The following is a 21,919-nucleotide window of genomic DNA, read 5'->3' on the forward strand; positions in this document are numbered from 1 at the left end:
AGAGCTCTCATCATCATCATCATCATCATCATCATCATCATCATCATCATCATCATCATCATCATCATCATCATCATCATCATCATCACTACCATCATCATCGTCATCCTAAGCTGTAAGAACCATCCACTTGTCGTACATCGGCTGTAGCTAACAGAGTTTCGTTCACTGATGATTTAAGGAGACGGGGTTAGTAGCTGTGCATTGTATAGCGTTGCCAGGTAGAACTTAAAACTCAAGATCCTACCACTACTTCTTGATTGGTTGTGAACTTCCATCTAGATTGCAAAGGATAATATTTATAAAAGTGATTCCTCTTACTCGTTGGCTTGGACGTCAGCGACCACATTTTATCTTAGTATAATTATACACCACTCGCTGTTCTTGTTTTATGCTGGTCCGAACAAACTTGATCGACGGCAATGATGCAGTATTGAAACCTGACTCCGAAACTGTCATCCAAGAGTGAAAAAACGGCGTCTCTCTAGAACTAATTAAGCAGAGAGGGTAGAGATATATACCTGGAACTTTGCTACCACAGGGAAGTTTCAGAATGTCGCTTACCTTGTCTTGCAAAGCCCTTGGCCATGTGCGGAGAAAATTATTTGAATCCTAGCCATGAAGAGAGACCACCTCTGACAATCCAACTTCGTTTAGACCTGTCATATCATCTTCTTTCCCCTGTAACTTTCTTGACCAACAAGGGTTTTCAGATTTCGCTTGGGCATCCACAGCGCATGTACCAAGCATCGCACATATACCAAACCCAGATTGATCCCAATCGTTGTGTTTTCGCGCACATGCATCCAGTCTCGTGCGCTACCTACCCAGCTTCAACTTCTTTGAGAAACTTGTTCCAACAGTTACTCGGATACCAGTGATAAGTTGGTCATATTAATCGCCTATTTCGAAGTTTAATTGCTTCACAAATCAGCGGGAGCATTTGCTCTAACTGATACATCTAAAGACTTTGTCTTGAGATGCAATCTAACTGTCCTACAAACAACTCGGCCCAGTCAACAAAACGGTTCACACTGACAAATCCAAAGTGACATTTCATGTTGGTGGTAATAAATATGCAACCACTTTCCCATTGAACGTTTACATGCAATTCGAAAACGAATTTCACGTGATAGCTCTTCGCTCCCCTTTGGGAAACCCAAGATTCTTAGGTGTACTACTTTACTTGTCACTCTTGAGTGTACACTACTTCCCACCTCAACAGCCACATATCCGGAGAACTTTTGGTTTATTGACCGAGGTGTGTCTTATTATCTCACTCTATCAAATCTGTTCGACTGTAAATGTTTACAATATATATAACGAAGAAACAGCTATTATACCGTGTAGTAAAATTTCACTCGTCCGTGATAGTAAACCAGCAGTGAGAGCTGATCACACTGGTGTGCAGCCGCCCGTAGCTCAATGGCCAAATGGTCGTGCGTTCAAATCTCCCTACTGGAGTTTCGTGAGGTCTGCACTTCTGGCGATTCTCAGAAACACCAAAACAGCTACACAGTGCTTCTTGGCTTATCAGCATAGACCGGATTCACTGACGGGAGGAAATCTTATCTGAAAAAGCATTAGTTTTCCTACTTCTGTCAAGAATCGTCCCTTCACTCTTAACAGTTGTTCGTGACAAGGTTGGTTAGTTTAGCTATTTCGGAAAATAGCTAAGGCCCAAATAGTTATAAATTCAAACCAAATTCCTGTAACTATCCAGGTCCGTCCCCGCATATTTATTCTGGTGAATCCGTAACAAACATGAGTACCACCACACTCGAATTTCGTCGTCATTTGGACTCATCATCAATAGCCATGTCGGATTTGAACTTCTGACATCTGATTTGCCAGAAAATCATAGTACTTACCACCACGTTCCGGAGGCACCCGACGACTGATAAAATGGAATCTTTTTCTCGTTGCGCCAACTCTCTCCTATTGTGCCTGAAACAAATGATTGCGTGACCGTGTTCAGATGTTAGAGTATGGTTGCACTTGGCAGTGTTTCTGCAGAAATATACCTTGAAAAGCTGACATCTATTTGGTTTCAGGTTATTCCTACCATCCAACAGATCTTTGGGTGAGGTGCACCGATGATAAGCTCCATGTTCGTCAAGGCTGTTTGCTGGGGAAAATGTATTCATCTGTGGCGCTGTCTATCTTGTTGTGCCAGGTTGTCTTGATTGGTCATGTGAGGTGTTTTTAGCTCAATATGCTGCAATAGAAAAGCATGACCGTTTGTTTCGCTCACAGATTTTCAGTGCCAACAGGTGCGTTGGACTGCACTGCAGGTGGGGTCCAGTCCAAATCCAGCTATATGTAGATCAAGCCCAAAACAACACATTGGTGAACGCGCAGATTTGCTGCCCGGAAGGTTCGAACCCAACCCCATCATATCGGCTGCTGTCTACGTTTGGGCAACCTGGCATCATCTCAGCACTCGTAATTCCTTCGATTGATCTGACAGCTGTGCACCCAAACAGTATTAGAGCAGAACTATCATTACTAATTACCATTAGTGTATACGCACCACCGCTTTTCTTCGTAGCAACCATTTCTAGCCGTATACTTGTATCATCCAGTGAAATTTGCCAACACCATATTTGCGTACCATAGACTTATTAGCTCGGATGATTCGTACGTACATTCGAACTATTATCCCTCTTCCAACCCAGTAGTATTGATGGGATTGAGCGGTCGAACCTTCTTGGTGAGCCATTCGCGTACGTGTATACGTGTGTATAGGTGCATACTTTTCAATGCACATCTTTGACCAGGCGTGGCTAATGGGTTACGCCCTACAACTCCTATTGGTTTCTATGGCCCTAGTTCTCATTCAGCTTTTCCGTCCCGTGGTTCAGTGTGTGCTTGCTTTCTCATCCAGTGTCGCTGTTGCCGCCCCTAACAGGAAAACGGGTTCAGCTGGAGTAAAACAGAATTTGATGGTGTGCTATATCAGGCATTGCTATGCATTGAAGATGTGGATTTGTTAAAACCGCTGTATAGCGTTTCGTAAAATTACTGTGAAACGTTCCTAGTAATTTGGAAGTGACAATGTCGTATAACTTGATTTTTACTGAAAAATAAATGGATATCCGAGGGGTGTTAATGAGGTTACGTCTCGCCTTTCTTGTTACAAACATCGACCTATTGTCTCAGTAAAAACCTTGTGTCTCCTGTTTTGCATCTCTAGGCCTTTGGAACGTGTGATCAGAGTGCATGTCCCTAAATATTCATCAAAACACAGTTGTGTATGCTATCATGGGTGGTATTGTGAACTTGTTCGAATGGGCTCCTGACCAAGCTGATTTCACCACAAGAGCAAGTTTTTCGCTCACATTACAAGTTATTCTTAAAGATAATGCAGGAATGAGAACACCGACCACATGTTTGTGCATCAACTTTGAGATGATCATCCAGGGCATGGTCTCTGTATATCGGTTCTATCGATTGGGGAACCGTGGTAGGTTATAACCAGCTTTCGGGAGAGGTACTTTTGTAACCGCCACCTTCTGTTGTGCATGATGAGCCTATCGTTGAAGTAGATAGCAGTCGCATCACTGACCGACTGTCCTGGTTGTTCTGATCGAAACGATTGAATTCTTCTGCATAACTAACAATTATAACAACACTGTAGAAAAATGGGGCTGTTCCAGCAGACTAGGTTACAATAACAGAAACTGGTCATGAGAAGAATCACAAAAATGGAGAACAGGGCCTAATCTACGATGAAAATTCGAGATGTTCCCGTCCCCAAACACTTGATGGTCTCATTCGACGTTGATAACATGAATGTCATGACTTGGAGCGCCTTTAGCCAGGGTGTGTGATACGCACTTGATTGATCGCTTCGCTAGAGCATAGACTTTTCCTAACAGGCCGTACTTTGCCTGCCTCTTGATTTATTTCTCGCTGAGTTTAGACTTTTGAACATGACGGTACGTTTTAATTGGACGCGCATGCCGCTGCGGAGTCGCTGAGGTGTTTGATAGCACACACAGTCCTCGGACGAGGTGCCTAGAGCCTCGATCGATACCCGTTTTCTGATATTCTGGAGCTCCAGCCAAAGGGTGCCTCCATTTCTACATTTGCCTCATGTCTGGTATATGTAACAGTAATATGTATAGAACTCGGGGGCCCATCCCAACACATATGGAGCTACCGTTCTCGCAATATTACAACCTTCGAAACATTACACGTTTCGGATTCTGTCCTCCTGGCATGAAGCGTGTTTCAGAGGATTAGCCCCTGCTTCCACCTGAAAAAAATCGGCGTTGCTGACATATCCTAGGTCGACGGTGACCCCGCTACTATCGATTTCCAATGTGACTTTATGGAATAGAGCATCGCTTTCAGCATCGTTCGATCCACAGCAAAGGCAAGCGGAAATGGTGAGGTTATGTCTGGCGTCGCTGTTTACTAGGAGGTGTTCTAGAGCTTCCAGTATACCTTCACCCTTATGCAATACTTCCAAAGGAGCTTTACGCTAACTCAGTGCTAGAAGCCGGGACACACTGACGATACCCACCAAAGGGAAAGAAAAGCCTCGCAATGACTCAACCATATCCACACTGAGTGCAACGCAACTATAGTTCTACTGACACTGTCCATCTAGAATGAGATGTGTGTGACTTTCCAGGAAGGCCGCTGACCGGCGTTTGTAGCACCAGTTTCTGTTAAGGATGTTTCAGCGAGTGTTTTGAACTACAGGCATCTCAAGAGTTTGCGTTAGCTGTCCGGTTTCTTAATTTTCAGCATATTTAATTAAATTTAAGCGCCGCTCTTAGTCGATGGTTCGAACTGTGTAACATAATGTCCAACGGAGTATAGAGCATGACATCCATGGCCTATTAGGAGCAATCTAAATCAACAGCGAAACATTTTATGACATCCACGAATAAAGTAGCCTGGCTTTAGGTGATTTCTCATCTAAGTTGGTCCTATAAACTGGATTGGAAAATGGTAAATAGAATTACTTTCGTTGCTGTTTCATTGAGCTATAGTACTTTTGGAGCGGAAAGCAATCTTTCCGAGCTCACCTGTGATTTTCTGTAGAACTTGCGGACTTCCTGGTTAAGAAAGACAGCTGATTGTTTGTCAGAGTTAGGGTGTGTTAATTTGAAACGCGCCCGTGTGTCACACGGCGACGCCCATTTGATTTAGTGTTTTGCGAATCAATACATCCCATCCTGTTTGTTTGTTCTTAGGGAAGTGGGTGAATGTCAAAAGCATTCTTTTTATTGATCCCGTAATTTATTGATTCTAACGGATTGAGCCATGGTGATGGTGTTTCCATTGAAAACGTCATTAATTTGTCTAGGTACGTCTGCGTTTTGAATGTTCACTCATCTACTACGGTTAGGACAATCTAGTTAGTTATTCTCATATACAGTACTTTGGACAGTCTGAAACAGTGAAACGTACGGGTTTCCTTCACATTGAGAACACTCGTTCTTTCGAACTGAAACGTCGGACGTTTTTTATTTGGCGACTTTTTCTGAAGGCAGACTCACTATGCACCATACAACTTTCACTTTCGATAAAGCTAAGCTTGCTGCGGTCAAGATCCCTGAGCGATACAGTTCGTTTGTAAATTTCCGCAAACTTTCATATATGCCCCCAAGTGTAATTGCTGCATCTCTCACAGTTTGTAGGTCGATAGCGTTTGGCTTCTGTGGTGCCATTTGATTGAGAAATTTACCGAGTAACTTCGTGCCGGAGTGTCCTCTACCGGGAGTTGTCTATGGGCACCAACGTGACAAACACAAAAGTTCAGTGCAGCGTTGTCCACTGCATTTCCTAATTATTCCATGGTCACTGAAGCACGACACAACCGAATCTAAAGAGTCTTGTCCTGTGTATCCGCCACTACTGTGGTAAAATATGACAAGTAGTTTGTTTTGCCTGCCAAACTGTGATGTGTACTAACCAGAGAAACCACACTTATAGAAATTCTCTCTACCACACCAGTAGAATTGAGAGGAAGTTTCGTAGTCCAAACTCATGACTGTGGTTCTGTCCACAGAGCCTGTCGGTTTCGTTTTTAATCGAATTGACATCATCAATGCGGAGCAGACTAGCAGTATTACTCGAGGTTCAAAATCCATGAGGCATGACAGATTGGCTGCTGGCTGTGTCCAAACTAAACTCGATTGATTCCACACTTTTCAGTACGAGGTTCTCTGGGAAGGTACTGAAGGGTTTCATTGAGGTGTACCATGGGAACGGGTGAATGAGCTACATCCCTGAGATATTGGGACTGCAAAAGATTACAGTTCTTTGCCCAGGCGTAACTCACTACCCAGAAGGTTGCTGAAAGCTCGTCTACTGCCCACGGCCTGTTTCGCCCTTATTAGGGCGAACAAAACCTCTCACAATTATCATTTCGAAAACGGAAAATAAGATTGACCTGGAGGGCTATCTGATCCATAGAGAAATTATGCATGTTGTGCTCTGCTGTAGGTCACTTAGGATCAGGTCCTTATCGTTGGAGGGGTGAACCAATGGAGCGGAAACGAGTGGAATGAGTGCCACTACATTTGGTTTGATGCTGACAAACACAGTCCTTATTCGCAAGCTGTCAGTTTTCCGACAATTCCATGCTTCGTACTCAGAGAAAGTCGCGATGTTGTCAGTAGTGTATGATTTCCACCTTTTAGTGAATGACTAGCGGCAGTAGTTCACCTTTGTTAATAGTAGGACACTCAAGTGATCAATTTCTACTGAACCCTCTGAACAGACTGCATCGTTCTTTGACCCTCTCTGTTCTGTTTTTCATGCTCTCCCGACATTTTGCCAGAGGACATTGCCCATGAGTCCATATTATCTAATGCAGTCACTGAGTAGTTTGACGGATTGCGTCAAGAAGGGACTTACTAATTTTCATCGGACTTGCTTGCGCAAGCTTACACAAGCCATGGTTTTGGGACAACGGTTATCGAAGGCCTGAATAAATTTCGCTTCAAGAATTGAATAGAAGTGGAAACAGTAGACATCCTTGTGAGTATACTTCTCCCCAGTTATCTGAGTTGGCTTTCTTTTCCCAATTATAGGTACATATATAAGGTAGGTGCTGGCTAAGAACTCCTCTCCCATCCTTGGACAATTTGTTAGAGGGTCTTCCGTACCGAAAGGTCGGTGGTACTTGAGAGAACATATGCAGACATGAACTTTCCAGTTTCACCGTCCTAGATTTAAGTACGGTTCGACAATTCGAATGGGTAATGGCGATTTCGTCCTGTAAGCCATTCTATGCTTAAAAGCCGAGATGCGCGGTGCATCCCCTTATGGAGAATCAGCAAGAGTGTGCACCTCAGGAAACTCTCGAACCCGCATCTTCCTCTCTGGAAGGAACTTGAACACTTAACCGTTCGGCTACGAGCGGCTGAGCGGAAGCATGATTAGCCTGAACTCAGGTAAGATAGAGCGCCACTCATCTTTTAACTGCGGAATACACATCAGGTGGGTAGAAGCCCATATACTTCTTCAAAACAGTCAAAAGGGCCACCATAGCGTCACGACGATTCTTCTTTACGAAGATTGCACATATGAACAATATTATAGGCTGGCAGTGAGTCTCCCATAATCGTATCAGTGACGAAGTTGAAGGGGATAGGTGAAAGTGGACAGCCTGCCTGACACCACTTGATGTGGCGAACTCAGGGGAGAGCTTCCCGTAGACCTTCACACATTCGCGCATGTTGCGCCTTCAGAATGGTCGAGAATTTGTGGGAGACACCCTCGTTTCACAGACACTGCAATAGTGACTGACGGTCTGGGGCCAATTGCAGCTTTCAAGTCGGAAACAGTGTCGCTGTTCCGGAATCTGTCGGAGGGTGAAAATGTAATTGGTGAATTCCCTTCTAGGACGGAACCCAGCTTGGTTTTCACGGATCTGTCACTCCCTGTGTTCAGCTAGCCTCCGAAGGATAAAACCATAGAGCACCTTAGATTCCACGGCTGATGCCACAGTGGTTTTCAAAATAACACTGTGACGAACATTAATGTTTCCGGGATCTCGTCATCAGGTCAGTGCATATCTAATGGTTAGAATAAGAGCGAAACATGTAATACGCTGCAAAGATTGGTTAGTGAAATGCAAAACATGAAGACACGAACGATTGGTTGTCTGCGTCCCCCAGCCCCCCATGTCACATCTAGTTGGATGCTGTGAGACAGTGAAGAGGGTTGAATGACTTGGCCGGTTGATTCGTGTCACACGACCAAGTCAGACTCAGCGTTCGTACGAAACGCTTTTGACAGCACAGTACCGGGTTTCGCAGGCTTATAACGACTGCTTCGGCCGTTGTCAAGCGAGGTCGTCGAATAGATACTGGTTGTCGATTTGGCACGCGGTAAATGATTTGACTACGTGCCCGGTGTCAATTAGGTGGGATGCGATTGAGCTCCTGGCTGAGCTGTATAGGTTAGTGGTATTCCGGTAAGAAAGGTGCTCGCGTATTTTCTTAGAAAGTTGCTGTGTCGTGCGCCCAACATACTCAGCCAAACAACAGCAAGAGAAAGAATACACAACCATATTCTGGTTGAGGACTGGCATCTTGTCTTTGAGGGTTCAGTTGAGCAGATGTTTTGTTGTGAACCAAGACCGCAGAGTTCCAACCGGAATCGTGCATTGTAAGGATTGAAACAAGCGGCGATTGACTATGTCCGCCAACAGTTCGCCTTTATACGGTAGACTCAAGTATATTGGCTTCTTTCCAACGGTCATGATAGGCGTGAACCAAGACGCAGAGTTCTAGCCGGAAACGTGCGTTGTAAGAATTGAAACAAGCGGCAATTGACTATGTCTGCCAACAGGTCTCCATTTTACGGTAGACTCAAGTATATTGGCTTCTTTCCAACGGTCATGATAGGCGGTTGGATAGGGCGGTCGGGCATATTCTTGGTTATAAACCTCTCCGGGTAACCATTGGCTCGTAGCACGTTAGCAGTGTGCTGCAGTTCGGAGTCCAGTGTATCAGCAGAGCAAATACGTTTTGCTCAGTTCGTTAAAGTTTGAATCGGGGTTCGTTTCCGCCTCAGTGGCACAAAGCTCAGGAAGTTTGTGTACAGTCCTGTCCATGTGGGTTCTCTGTAGACAGATCTCTGAAGTGAACCCGTGAAAAGTCTGACTAACTTAGCGAGAAAGCGTTGTCACTTTCGGTTTCAAAAGCGAATTGAATGGAGGGATGTGCTTGATTGAAGTTGAACAGGAGAGCATCCATTTCGGAACGGATTGGTACTACCACAAAAATATCATCTACGTACCCTCGATAAAAGTGCGTGCGTCTAATCTCTCCATTCAATCGATCAAGTTACAGTTTGCCCATAAAAATATCACTCAACAAAGGGCCAAGAGGAGAACTCATGGCGACTTCATCGATTTGTCGGTAGAGTGTAGAGTTCAATTGGAATTGTACGTTGAAAGTACACCGAAGGAGTAGTTCCTTTAATGAAGTGGTGGGGATTGGGAATGTCAAACCTGATGAGTCAATGTAATCACAGATACAGTCTATGGTCTCCAAGAGTGGGACGTTGGTAAAAAGAGAAGTTACGTCAAAAGAGCACATGAATGTGAAACCAATATCCAAATCTTTTATCAGGTCCACAAACTCAAAAGTGTCACGGGGCTATACTGGCATAAATGTTGGCGTACGGGTTCTAAAATCTCGACCAACCATTGTGCAGTTGCGTGATATGGGGAATTACACATATCCAAAATCGGCCTCAACGGAACATCTTTCTTATGAGCCTTAGGCAATCCATAAAGTCGCGGGATTGTGGTACCGGCAGTTTTCAGGCGTTGGAATTAGACTTCAGAAATCAAACCCTCATTCTTCAGGCGTTTCAAACAGTTTGTTAGTTTTTTTTCAGTTGCTTGAGTCTGGTCTTTTGCCTTTTGCTGGTTGTTAAATTTTGAAGTATCATTCAAGATCTGCATCATCTTCATGAGATAGTCGTCCCTGTTCATAAGTACCATTCCAGCTCCTTTGTCCGTCTTTGTTAACAGTATATCACTCCTCGTTCGTAAGGCTTTCGATGCGTCTAGGTGTTTCTTTGTGCGAAGACTGTTGTGAACTAACCTGGCGTGACTATGTTGATAGCTGCAATTGACCAAATCGGATTTGAGGCGGTCTAAGTTGGCCATTGAGGTCACGGAGAGGCCAGAAGTCGGGTCAAATAGGTTCTCGAATTGCACCTCGATTGCTCATTTCTCATCTCTACGGTGCGGGCAGCAGAATTTTGGCCCTGGTGATAAGACCTCCAAAAGCGTTTCCTCGATAACAAAGTTGGAACAGTTGTATACGTACCTCTCAGGGTTTTCAGGGAATTTCGCTCGCGGCTTTTCCTCACTAAGGGTTTTGTTTAATTTGAATGTTTTCTTATCAGCCTGTTTTGTAGCAATACTTCTAAAGTAAGATATAAACTGCTGACATTCGTCGTCTGAAATATCCTGTAAAATGTGTAGTCTTTGATTGGCCAGTCGTTGATACTCGGTCGCTTGTGCGTACAGTGTACCAAGCTGACTGCGTGTATGTCGTTTCAGTGAGACGTCATCAGGTCGGATACGGTTTCTACGTAGTTGGTTCCAGTAAGTTTTTGGGTATTGACATAGCGTCCACCTACCCTTTTTGAAGATAGGAATAACTGTCGGCATGCCCCATTCTGCAGGCATCTTCTCTTCGTGCCATATAGCACCAATGAGCTTTGTCAGGTGGGTCACAAGGGATTCTTTGTCTTATTTGAAGAGGGCTAAATGCAGACCGTCAGGTCCTGGTGTCTTCTCGCGTTTCAGTACGAATATTTCGTGCTTTACTTCTTCTTCCGACGGGCGATTTAGGTTTACACTTCATTCGCCCGTATGCGCCATCTCTGCAGGTTTTGTTGAAGGGGGACAGCTAAACTGTTCTTCCAATTTTTCGGTACATCTTTCCAGTTGACGGTTTGGTGAGTGAATTATTGAGCAGCATTTTCAACGCATAGGCGTTAAATCACTGGGTCGTTGAAACGTTCGGGGATGCTGAGATTTTTGGTTCCTAACTCGACCGCCCCCAATTCTGTTCCTTGTAAGGGCGTTCAACTTGTGTACCTTCCCTGCGTAATAGTATGTAGATATGGTGTAACAGAGAAAGGACGTAAAACTTAACACATTGTACCGAAAAGCTCCGGGTACCCGTCACATTTTCCCCGTATTCGAAGAGTCTAACTTGTCGAGTCTTTGCGCTCGGGTGTTATATCTTGGAGAAAAGCCACTTAGACGTAAGAGGAGTTTGTATTGTTAAGTTTTTGGTATTTAGTTGAAAGTTAGCGTACGTTTCTATAGTGTGATCTCCTTTCATTTATCACCTTTCGTGATGGAAGTGCGAGGTAACCTAGGCTTCTGCGCAGGCTTCACTTGCAGGACGAAATTCGAATTGAAAATTCCCAAATTTGTCACACTACCAACATTCTGTAAATGAGTCGGAAAGAACGAATGGTTCACGCGACGAGTGGAACTTATTCTTGGGAGCTTGTCAGTCGAGGAGCCAGTCAACACGTGTGACCACGTTATGTGGATTCCGTGGTGGAAAGATGAATGGCGCTGTGTCCTATCTAAGCACGTCTCAGTCACACTGCTTTTCAGAAGTTTAGCCTAGAATGATGAAGTGATCAAGCTAGCTGAAGTTTTCGGGTGTGAAACTGTTTGGAGTTTCGTGCGCACTGGTAATGATTCATGATGAGGATGAAACAGCACTTCAGCATATCTCAGCATAGATGTGGCCTTCAATTACACGACAAAATCTCAGTTGAAGCGTCCTAAATATCCACACACTCTTTGCTTTCCGGCATCCTCGAAGGAAATTTTCCAGCCTTATTCGCCAACTAGCCAGTCGCATGGTATTTTACACAAAAGGGTTTATTTATTTCCGTATCGCTCTGATGGTGAATCCGAGAGCATCGGTCGCGCTGTTTTACATTTCATCGGCAGATTGCCTACTGGACTTTCCTTTCTCACCAGTTCAGTCTTCACCAATATCAGTGTACACACCCAAGTTCAGTGGTCTTAGTTTCCTGTCACTTATCGTCATGAAACGGAGAAGCGAATATGACACCATCGTTTCAACCCCGCCCTCTGTGGACACGGGAGATTGTCAGTATAGATTAATTTCATTTCCTCCCATCTCTGCTTAGGTCACGTCTCTTGTCCCAACGCCTTAGCCCCTCCCTTCCGGCCATGACCTAAACCCCATGAAGTAGCACGCTGTCACCAGAAGTTGTTGTTCTTTCATTCCTTACCCCGCATCTCCTGAAATAAATTTTCTTAGAGATTTTTTGAAGTTTGAACTTTAGCGCGTTCAAAAAATAAGACTTCAGCATTCTCATACCAATGAAAGGTTGCCCAGTGTTTTTGCTTTCAAGCTGGTTCAACAAGCTCGCAACTGTGAAGCTAACTTCAACAATGGACGGATTCGGTTGAATATGCGGAGACCCCACACTCTGTGTAAACCATCTGAATGAGACTGCTCTGATGGTCCGTCGTTCGATTGAGCTGGATGACGTGATAACGTATTCCGTTTCAGAGACCCCCTCCCATAACCAAGTAGTTGACGTTTCAGGCCCATCATATGGTTGAATCACCTGAAACAGCCGATATCAAGAGTATAGTCATGTCAGTCATCAGTCGCTTTAAACAATCTGTTCACCAGTGGGACCAACGAGACTGGGCTTTGCTGATCTTAGCTCATCAGCAGACTGGGAAATGCCTGAAAGCCGTGGAACGTGCCGAATGATTGGTGCTGCGAAAGAGGGTTGAGCGTGAAAGCAGCTCAAATTCACATCCACATATTTCTCGTGTTAACGTTCCCTCCTGCCCCGGAATAATTATTTTATGAGTTCACACCAAAGGTGGAGACATTAGACTCGGATTTCTTCCTTCTTAGAGTTCGTCAATGATGCGTATCCATGGCGTTACTGAGATTTGAACTCGGACGTATAACATGCAATTCGAGTATTTCATTATCACCCAACCTGCGCCTGCTGGACAGGTGAATTTTCATGTTTACGTTTGACAGGTATGACTGGTTTGTCTGGAGGCTCGAACACGACCCATTAATCGTCCCGAACCCGCCCGTCAAGGCTTTCCAGTCACATAACACCACGCACACCCTGAAACCCGGTGGACAGTCCTTGACTAGCCGTAGGTTGTTGCAGGATTTGTAAAACTCACATCATTCGTTGATCGTTTATTGAATTTTTAGTAGTGTCATCAAACACACATTATAACACCTGTTTCTAACAGCTCTCCGCTCCTTCCTCTTCTTTTCAGTCCCTGCTAAAAATTCGTATTTCCTTAGGTGGCACTTAAGCACTAAAATTCACCACTGATCCACGGTTGTAGTGAAGCGTAGTGATCCAGACGCACTCCAGTTCGATCTACCTTACATGCTGTTTATCACTGTAGTTGCTGTTGTAGTCATCGACAGGGGAAACCAGTGGCTTCATCAAGGAAGTCCGAGCATTTTTCAATTAAAGTTTGCGATCAGTCCTCGAGCTAGCAAAAAAGCATAAAACCACTGATATGTGGCAGGATAATCATTAATTGTGCGACATATCTTTGAAATACGTAACAAATCTGACACTTCTCAGACGTCTGTTGTTCAACTGCGTAAGCAGACCTCTCATTAGTTGTTTTTCGTAAACCACGAAACTACGCACAAAAATTATTGATTTAGGCTGTCTGCTTACCCTGATACTAGGCTCTTCCTAGTTCTTGTCATACTAACTATTGTGACGTTCAATGTCCGGTCATTATTACCGTTCCTGGTACCAACAGCTCGCGAGTATTTTACGTTTCCAACCGATGAAAGTAATTAGCTCTGTTGACATCAGCATGTACAACGTAACATCAATGCTGGACACCGTGTACACCTCACGACCCCCAAATTATTGGTGTTTTATTCATTTGAGCTGGGGGGGACACATTGATCCAAATGACTTTAGAATCAAGCTATATCTGTCAACCGGATGAATCCGGTTTCGTCATTTAATGGATTATTCATAGCTAAATACGACTGTGGTCGTCCAATCTGGCTTCCGCCTTTACGTCCCTGATATGGTTGTTGACTAACTGGGTCACTACTGCGAGAAACGTATGTGAATAAGGCGACCGGCTTCTTCTCCCCTAGAGGTCTGTTGATGTAATTTACTGGATAATGGACCACATTGAGGTTGGTAACCCTGTTTTTATGGCTCGATAAGGAAGAACTTAGAAATAGTGCAGTTTCGGCCTCAACAAAACACCCACTGCCTGCAGCAATCCTCAGTTAGCTTCAACGGTCCCAAGGAACTTTTGTTAGGCTTTATCAGTATACTTCTGTATTTCTTCAAATATTCATTGTCGCATAAATTGTTTCATCGCAAACAATCTTTTGATTCAATAGATTTTATCCACTGATCCCAACGGCATATCATGCAACTCCTACTCGCCCTCCGTAGGCCAACAACAGCAACACTCTCCTGGAAGCAACCAATCGGACAACAATGCCAGCCCTTTAGATTGCTGTAGTCCAAAATCCGGACAACCCATAACCGTGGGTCAAAAAAAACGCCAACATATCAAACAAACACAAAGTAACCATTCAATAGGTGAGGAATATCATGGGTCGTACCTTCCGCTGTCGACTTCCCATGTTCAGGACCTGACCAAACCGTCACACAATCCTGGTGGTTGCGCCACTGGGATCGAGGACATTTCTCCTTCTCCAGGAATCGATTACACAGAGTTGTGCTTACCGAGGAGGCCAATGCATGCCATCAACAACAACAAGTCCCAGTCTATGGGTATGATGGGGCCATTTGGGCGAGCCACATCACCTCTTCGGCCCCAGGAGGGAACCAACAAGTCATGTGTAGATCTGTCGCTCTTAGACAACAGTCTTCTTCCAGCTTCACGAGATCCCACAAACTGTTACTACGCTGCCCATTCCATGATTGACGATCGCAGTTCTTATGCCTTGACCAGCCTCACGACGGACGATACGGAACAGTCCGACGAAAGTGAATTCCAACGAAACCATATTGGGAAAAACTTCACTGTTTTGAACGCGAACAAGTGTGCAACCAGTCAGATGAGTGGATTTGCAAGACCTCAGTTTCTAACATCTACCACTGCGTCTTCCGGGTCAGATTTCTATTTGATACCTAATGAGTCACACATGGATCAGAACACCAACCTGGATGGATCAAGCTCCTCTAAATCTAGCTTCGATATTTCCAGTTACGATTTGGATTTGAGCGCTTCTTTCCGACACTTGTATCATGTTCTGTTTGATTCACAAGGTAGGCTTTCTTTGTTGTTCGTGAACTGTTACATATCCCCCACTTTTCTTCAAGTGTATCTTTCTCTCTTAGGCGCGTTCAACTTTTTCCCTGGGTCCCTTTCCAATTTTATTGGTCAAATACCGGTCAATTGTACCCGTCGAATTCGATGAGTAATTTGCCTACTAGTGAGTAGTCAAAGCACTCATCTCTAATCCGGATGCGCTCTCTTCTGGTTTGAACTCCTATCTATACTAACGCGGACCTCTAGGTTCTGGTAACCATCCCAAACGAGGATGAAAACCCGACGTAACTGGGCTATCAGTATCTGACTGAATCTGTATTTCCTACCATTGAGGGGCCCATTAGGAACGAACTTGACGTTTTGTGGGGACTCCGTACAGATTACTTCAGCAACCTCGATTTTCGAGTGGCATCCTTCAAACGTATTGAACTTCACGATGTGTAACCTTTATTCTAGTCCTTGGATCTCATTCGCCCAAACACCCAGACTTATCTCCGTCTACCTGCACCTGTCCATCGACCGAGAAACTGCATTTTCACTCCCATTCTTAGTGTGGTTGTAGACAACTGTGAAAGTAAGGTACCATGATGGCGCTACCAACGCACGTGGACGACAAGATGCAGGGAACTGCATGCGAGGGTTGGTTGCCAGGTAAAAAGGGATAACCTCCCTCGCCTGGACATGGTAAGCTCGCTAAATTTGTCCTCCCTGCTAAGGAACATCATCACCCCACATTCTATAGGCGTATGTGACTACTTGTCTAGATTTTGTCCTGGAAAACTTGTGGAAGCTGTTATCCGTCGGATTTCCTATTCTTTTGAACGGACAACTTTCATGGTCTGGTGAAAATACAGTCAACAAGTCGATGCTCTGTTGAGCCGTGTTAGTTTGGCTGTTATTCTCATATAGCTTAGTTTATTCTGTCCATCTAACAGTTTTGCCACTCCGTCACCGTTTTCTCTCCACTCCGTCAAAACAAGCCATCGGAGTTATTCGGATAGATGCACTGAAGTTAGTGAATTAGGAGTTGTAAGATCGAATACTGCTTCTCGGTTGCTCAGGTCGAAGAAGGAGGTTTGATTGTGCTACCTCACCTCGACCGTTTGACTAAAAATTCCGACCCACAAGGCAGTGGAAGGAGATAGAGTTTTGGTTGGGATGCATAATCATGTGGTAGAAACTCATTCGTCACACTTTGGAGAGCCGTCAACACAGAACACACATTTAGTTTCATTTCGTCCAACCAACTCGGTGTTTTGTTTTACTGGGACCGCTGGCACCCACCAGGGTGTGGTTATATGATGAAGTTAAAGTTTAATTTTAATGCCTAAGGACTGAGAAACGCTGCATGTTTTATTTCTCTCAGTCCACCCTATCTTACATTGCTTGCCGATGCAGTTCAGCTAAGTCTTTTGTTGATATGCTCCGTTCAGCTGCACTTTCAGAGTTTGACCATCGATGCTTCGGAGCATTACTTGGGTCTAGTGGGAACACCAGATCAGTAATGCTGAAGTACCCCGAATGGTTTCCGGAAGAACTAACTCGCCCACGATAGATGAACTGATTACACTCTATAGGTTGCGCTGGCTTGGTCATGTGCTGGTCAACAGACAACCTCGAAGGGCTCTTTTCACACAACCACGCGAAGAGTGGAAAGGAGTCAGGGGAGGTCAAACAATGACTTGGCAGCGAAGTATGAAAGTCATTGCCAACGGACTCAAAATCGTTCGCGGTTGTCGTCTTCCTGGACGAGTACTCCGAGACGAAGCACATCAATGATTAGAGAAATTGTCACGCATTCCCCAGTCGTGCCCCCAGTGGCGTTCGTGCATCAAAGCTGTCACCTTCAATTCGTAACCCCAAAGAAAAGTACATTGGAAAATCTGTATTTATGCATCAGTTATATCAGTTGGAGCCTCCGATGCGCAGCTATCCATCCACCTTCCCAAATCATTGGAGAACGAAACTGTGGCAGCTATAAACGCCTCAGGGCGAGTACGAGGTTTTTGCAGTTGATGATGCTGATGATATTCAGTTGTAATTCGGTTATGGTTCTTTCCGCTACATTCGTCCGCTTCACTGACAAATGAACGCATATCCCTTTTTTATAACTGTCTATGTTTAAGTTATTACGTTCTGTTAAGCCATAACTAGCCGTCCCTTCATAACCGACAGAACGCGATCAATATCTTCGTTTCTGGGAGCATTTTCCAGTTGAGGAGAAAAGCGACCTATTTGCCAATTTTGAGACAGCCGAATGTCTACCATCAAGCTGGTCAGTGTACTAAGTGAATCCGCAATTTGTACACATGGAGCGAATATTCATAGCCCAGGCTGTATTGGTGGCCACTAATTTTCTGGGGAGTAGGGCTGTTGGGTTGTTGGCTTTTTACCGCCCATGCACGCGCAATGCCCACGTTACCTCACTCACTGAGCTGACGATGTCACCCCAAATGATTGCAACTCAAATGTCCGACTTGGCAGACGAATCGGTGGATATGTCAGCTGTGAATTTCAGAATATTCTCAATGTACGGAAGCCCGTTTAAATACTATTATCTCAAATTGAGCAATAAATATGGGGCATTGGTCTGGAGCACAATTCCAATTTCTTCATGCATATTTCCCTGGTTTCAGTATAAAGCTGCTGCTATCTTCGCTTAGCTTCTTTATCGTTTAGTCACCTATTACACGAAGAATATTTTCCGCACCAACATGTGTTCATCATAAGTTTTCTTTCGGTATTTTATCACCTCTCGACAAAGCACTATTTTCAATCCAAAGCTTTCCGGTAATGACTACCTCCAGAAGAAGCTTTACTAGCCATGAATTACGAGCTCTTCTTGCAAAAGGGAGCTTTTTAGGTGCCATTAACCTGTTCCTACAGTCTAAGTTCACGCTGGTTGCAGCTGTGCCATGTGTATTTGTTTCTGTAACTACGGATTACAGGTTCCTCATATTTAATTTGTATGGGGACTACATTTCCAGTTTAGAGGTGGGTCCATCTTAGTATCTGTATCCAGCAGTCAATTGCTGTATCCCCGTATGATTGATGGAGGTAGGGGTCTTGGTACCACTTCTAACTTTCCTGCTGTTCATGGGAAACATTTTCTGCCAGCTCGACTGCTACAAAATGACCTGTGTGCAAACATTCGAACCGGCTTTGACAATGATGTCATTTATATGTGTTGCTATGACAAGTGCACACACACGAAGTTGTCATTGGACGTCTTTTAGGACCTTGTGATTGCGAACTCCGCAGAGGCATTGACGGCTGCACCGGTTTTGACTGAATAAGTTTGAAAATACTGGGGCTTTAAGAATGTGGCACAGATCGAGGGGATGGGAAAATTTAAACAGCATGACTCGGGAGTTTCGAGAAGTCAGATTGTGACCACTTCAACTTTTCACGGAAGTTACTTCAGCAATCCGCAGTCAACATCGGGAATTGGCCTTGTTAAAGAGTTAACACCTTCCGCATTATATATCTGAAGCACATCCGGCAGAAAACGTCTGCTTGAGTGTGAAAACACCAACTAGTTAACTCGGTCGGGTCGATAGCTGCCGCCCTCCTGAATTCGGTTTCCCAGACAACTCATGAATGGTTGGTGACGCTGGCAGACATGGCTAATTGCCGCGGTCATGCAGTCTTTTGTGCATCAAAGCTTTCGCTTTCACTCGGTAGATGCCCAGTTTCCCGGACTAACTGATCATGCCATGGCCTTCAATTCTTGGCTATATCTCTCAGGCTCCCCTGATTTCCGGTGGTCGAAACTGTAACAACTGGAACTGACGTGAACTTGCTGCATGAGCTATAGCTGGTGAACTGAACTGACTGAAATGAGAATGAAAACACGTGTCTCGCGCGATACTAGTCTAAAGGGGCTTTCATGGGCTAAGAGGGAATAGGGAAACTTATGTGACCAAGTCTACTTGGTAAGCACCAAAATAGACGAAACCGGCAGTGGGTATGCGACAGTTTTTATTAAGTTCAGTAGAGGCGTACTTTGAGACCCTGATCTGAGTGGAATCGTTGTCGGAAGCTTTGAAACAACGTTATCTTGCGTTCACTCGAACGCAGGTAGTAAAACATCGGGGAGATTTTCACTTGGCCTCTCTGTCTCTCTCTGCGACTCCCTGGATGGTAAAACAGTTAATCCCTAGGACGCCTGAGCCGATAAGTAAGTATACCAAGTTTCTCTTAAGGAGTACCATCCTATTTCCCTCAGTTTATTCCCGTTTCGTGAAGTCTGGTGCGGAACTGGGATCTCCAAACTTCCGAAAAAGGTCATCTAGGGTTTCTCAAGTCTTCCCCGAGAAAAATTTCGGATGGTCAAAATTACAAGCTCTGAAGAACGGAACCACATTTGACATGCTGGCGCTACCTGCTGCATATCAGTGGCATTGCGTTTCAAATAGTCACCGCAGTCTTGCAGGCTTAGCACCGCTTTAGACGATTTCGGTAGTAGAATTTTCACTCTAGAAGGACGCCCTCAGCAGAGACACCTAGAGCAGAAGACCACTTCTGCTATGTTTTTTGAGTTTTCTGTCAACCTTTAAAATCCTCTCACAAGAGACTTGTTTTAGTCAAAAGCTTCGAGTGATCTCCCTAGGGTGAATCATCAGTGTTTAAGTCTGATAGCATACTTTCAATAGTGCTGAGAATGATTTCAGTTTGAATGAAGTCAGTGGTATCTCTCCCAGTCCAGATATGATACATTTCATCTGAGTACAGGATTTCTTCACTGTACAATATATTTTTCAAATTTCAATTTTAATGGAAAGGGACCACAGTAACAACAGTAATCCGGCTTCAGTTTATTTGTACCGTTATTGTTATCAAACCATTTGGTACTTATATTTTATATTAGTATGTTAGTATATATTGTATGTTAGGTTGGGGATTCAACCCTGTTCCACATTGACACATGTTGGAAGATCTTCATGCAGTACCCGGGTTCAGTTTTAGAAATCTCGACGATAAGTCTCCCAAAGCACTCATCAATATGTCATTGGTGGTGCGACTGAAAAGACGGAAATGACGAATATTCTTGTCTATCTCAGCTTTTGTTCGACTGTAGAACATGGTGGGCCAATGTAACGGTGCATACTACAGGTGGAACTTGCAGTAGCATCTGGTCAAGTGCCCAAATATCATCCTTGTATCTGATGGAAGGCTGATACGGAAATTAATGAACCGCTTTTTCAGCGTTCTTTATTTTTTGAAATTCGGACAACGTCCATGGAAGTTTGGGAGGACAATTTGGGATGTTGACTTTTCGCAACTTTGTGCAAATGAGGATTTTGCTTTTGTGTTTGGTAGCTTGTTACCATTCAGTTCGTGTTGGTCAGTAGACAAATCTACACTCAAAGGTACTCTTTCTCTCAGCGATAGTTATGGGGTGTTCTAGCAATTACCTCTGGAAGAAGATATAGTCCGCCTCACTCACGTTCCCCGAGTGTTTAACTCTACCGGTATGGAATTCGATGGTGAACTGTTACCAAAAACTAATTTGGATGCATTCTCGTAACGCATCCATGTAATGCTCTGATACTTTATAGCTTCGAAATGTCCTCCTTTTTTAAGACTGTGATGACTGTGTTAGAATTCCGATGACTTGATATCCAGTCTTCGTCTCAGATTCTTTAAATCGGTAGAGTCAGGTGATTATTTAGAGCACATTCTCCTATTTTGAAAGGGACGGGATATATGTCTTCACTACTTGGAGGTCTGTGGCACTAAAAGAGGACAATGGCGGTTTAGAGTGTATAGGCTAAGGGCTAGACACTGGATAGCTCTTAGTCGTCAGATGGCCAATCAGGTGTAAGTTTTTTCCATTTGTTTGTTACTTATAGTGCGGCTAGACGGGAGGATGTGAGTGACGTTCGAGCTATCAGTTTCTCTACAGATTGAATGAGTATTTTTGGGTGTAGGCAATTTACCATCACGGTGGTTAGGGCTAGGTCCATTTCTACTTGTCATTCTGGGCTTAAGAACTAATGAATAAATAAGGTTTGTGAGCATGCGGCAGAGACGTTTCAGAGTTGATCCCGCTGTTATTGACAGCAATTATGACTTCACGCCAGTATCATATGAAGTGACTTTTCAGCTTTTTGATTGCCTTTCCTCCTCCTTTCCTGCACCCGAAAGGCCAAACCACTCTGCAGTCCAACCTGTGTGCGGACGAATGCGGTAAATCTGCTGCTAACACAAACCTAACAACCACTTCGCAACCTACCTCGCTGCAGGCAGGTTTCGTTCCCATTAGGACGGTTACTACCACAGCCGCATACGACTTGATGAACGTCGGTCGAATCCTTCTAAACTCCCACAAGACTGAGTCAAAACTTGTCTCCGGTTCGGACGAAAACACAACTGAAGCTCTACCAGCACAGAATTTAAACTACTTGCTTCAGCGCAGTTTACATGCCGCTAGTCAGTTTGACTGGAACTCGGTCAACTTAAATGAATTTTCAGGTAAGCTTTGAGGAGATACGGAGAATGGTCATTTGTGGTAGTGATTGGTAAGCTGTATATGGACGACAGAATCGATATCTACTTCGGTCAGTAAATTTTGGGAAGAGACCGCCATAC

At 44.3% G+C, this 21,919-nt stretch overlaps 1 protein-coding gene across 1 annotated transcript in view; it reads left to right on the top strand.

Moving 5' to 3' along the window:
- The window catches only part of T265_10033 (hypothetical protein), a gene marked incomplete at both ends in the record, with an annotated part of 45,481 nt that overhangs the window by 19,956 nt on the left and 3,606 nt on the right, over positions 1 to 21,919 (top strand). Inside the window, 2 exons of the mRNA XM_009176282.1 lie at positions 14,424 to 15,321; positions 21,476 to 21,802. Coding sequence (XP_009174546.1) covers positions 14,424 to 15,321; positions 21,476 to 21,802 — 1,225 coding nt within the window. The remainder of the gene's footprint in view (positions 1 to 14,423; positions 15,322 to 21,475; positions 21,803 to 21,919) is intronic.

The sequence above is a fragment of the Opisthorchis viverrini genome, assembly GCF_000715545.1.
Source record: "Opisthorchis viverrini unplaced genomic scaffold opera_v5_341, whole genome shotgun sequence".
NCBI lineage: Eukaryota > Metazoa > Platyhelminthes > Trematoda > Opisthorchiida > Opisthorchiidae > Opisthorchis > Opisthorchis viverrini.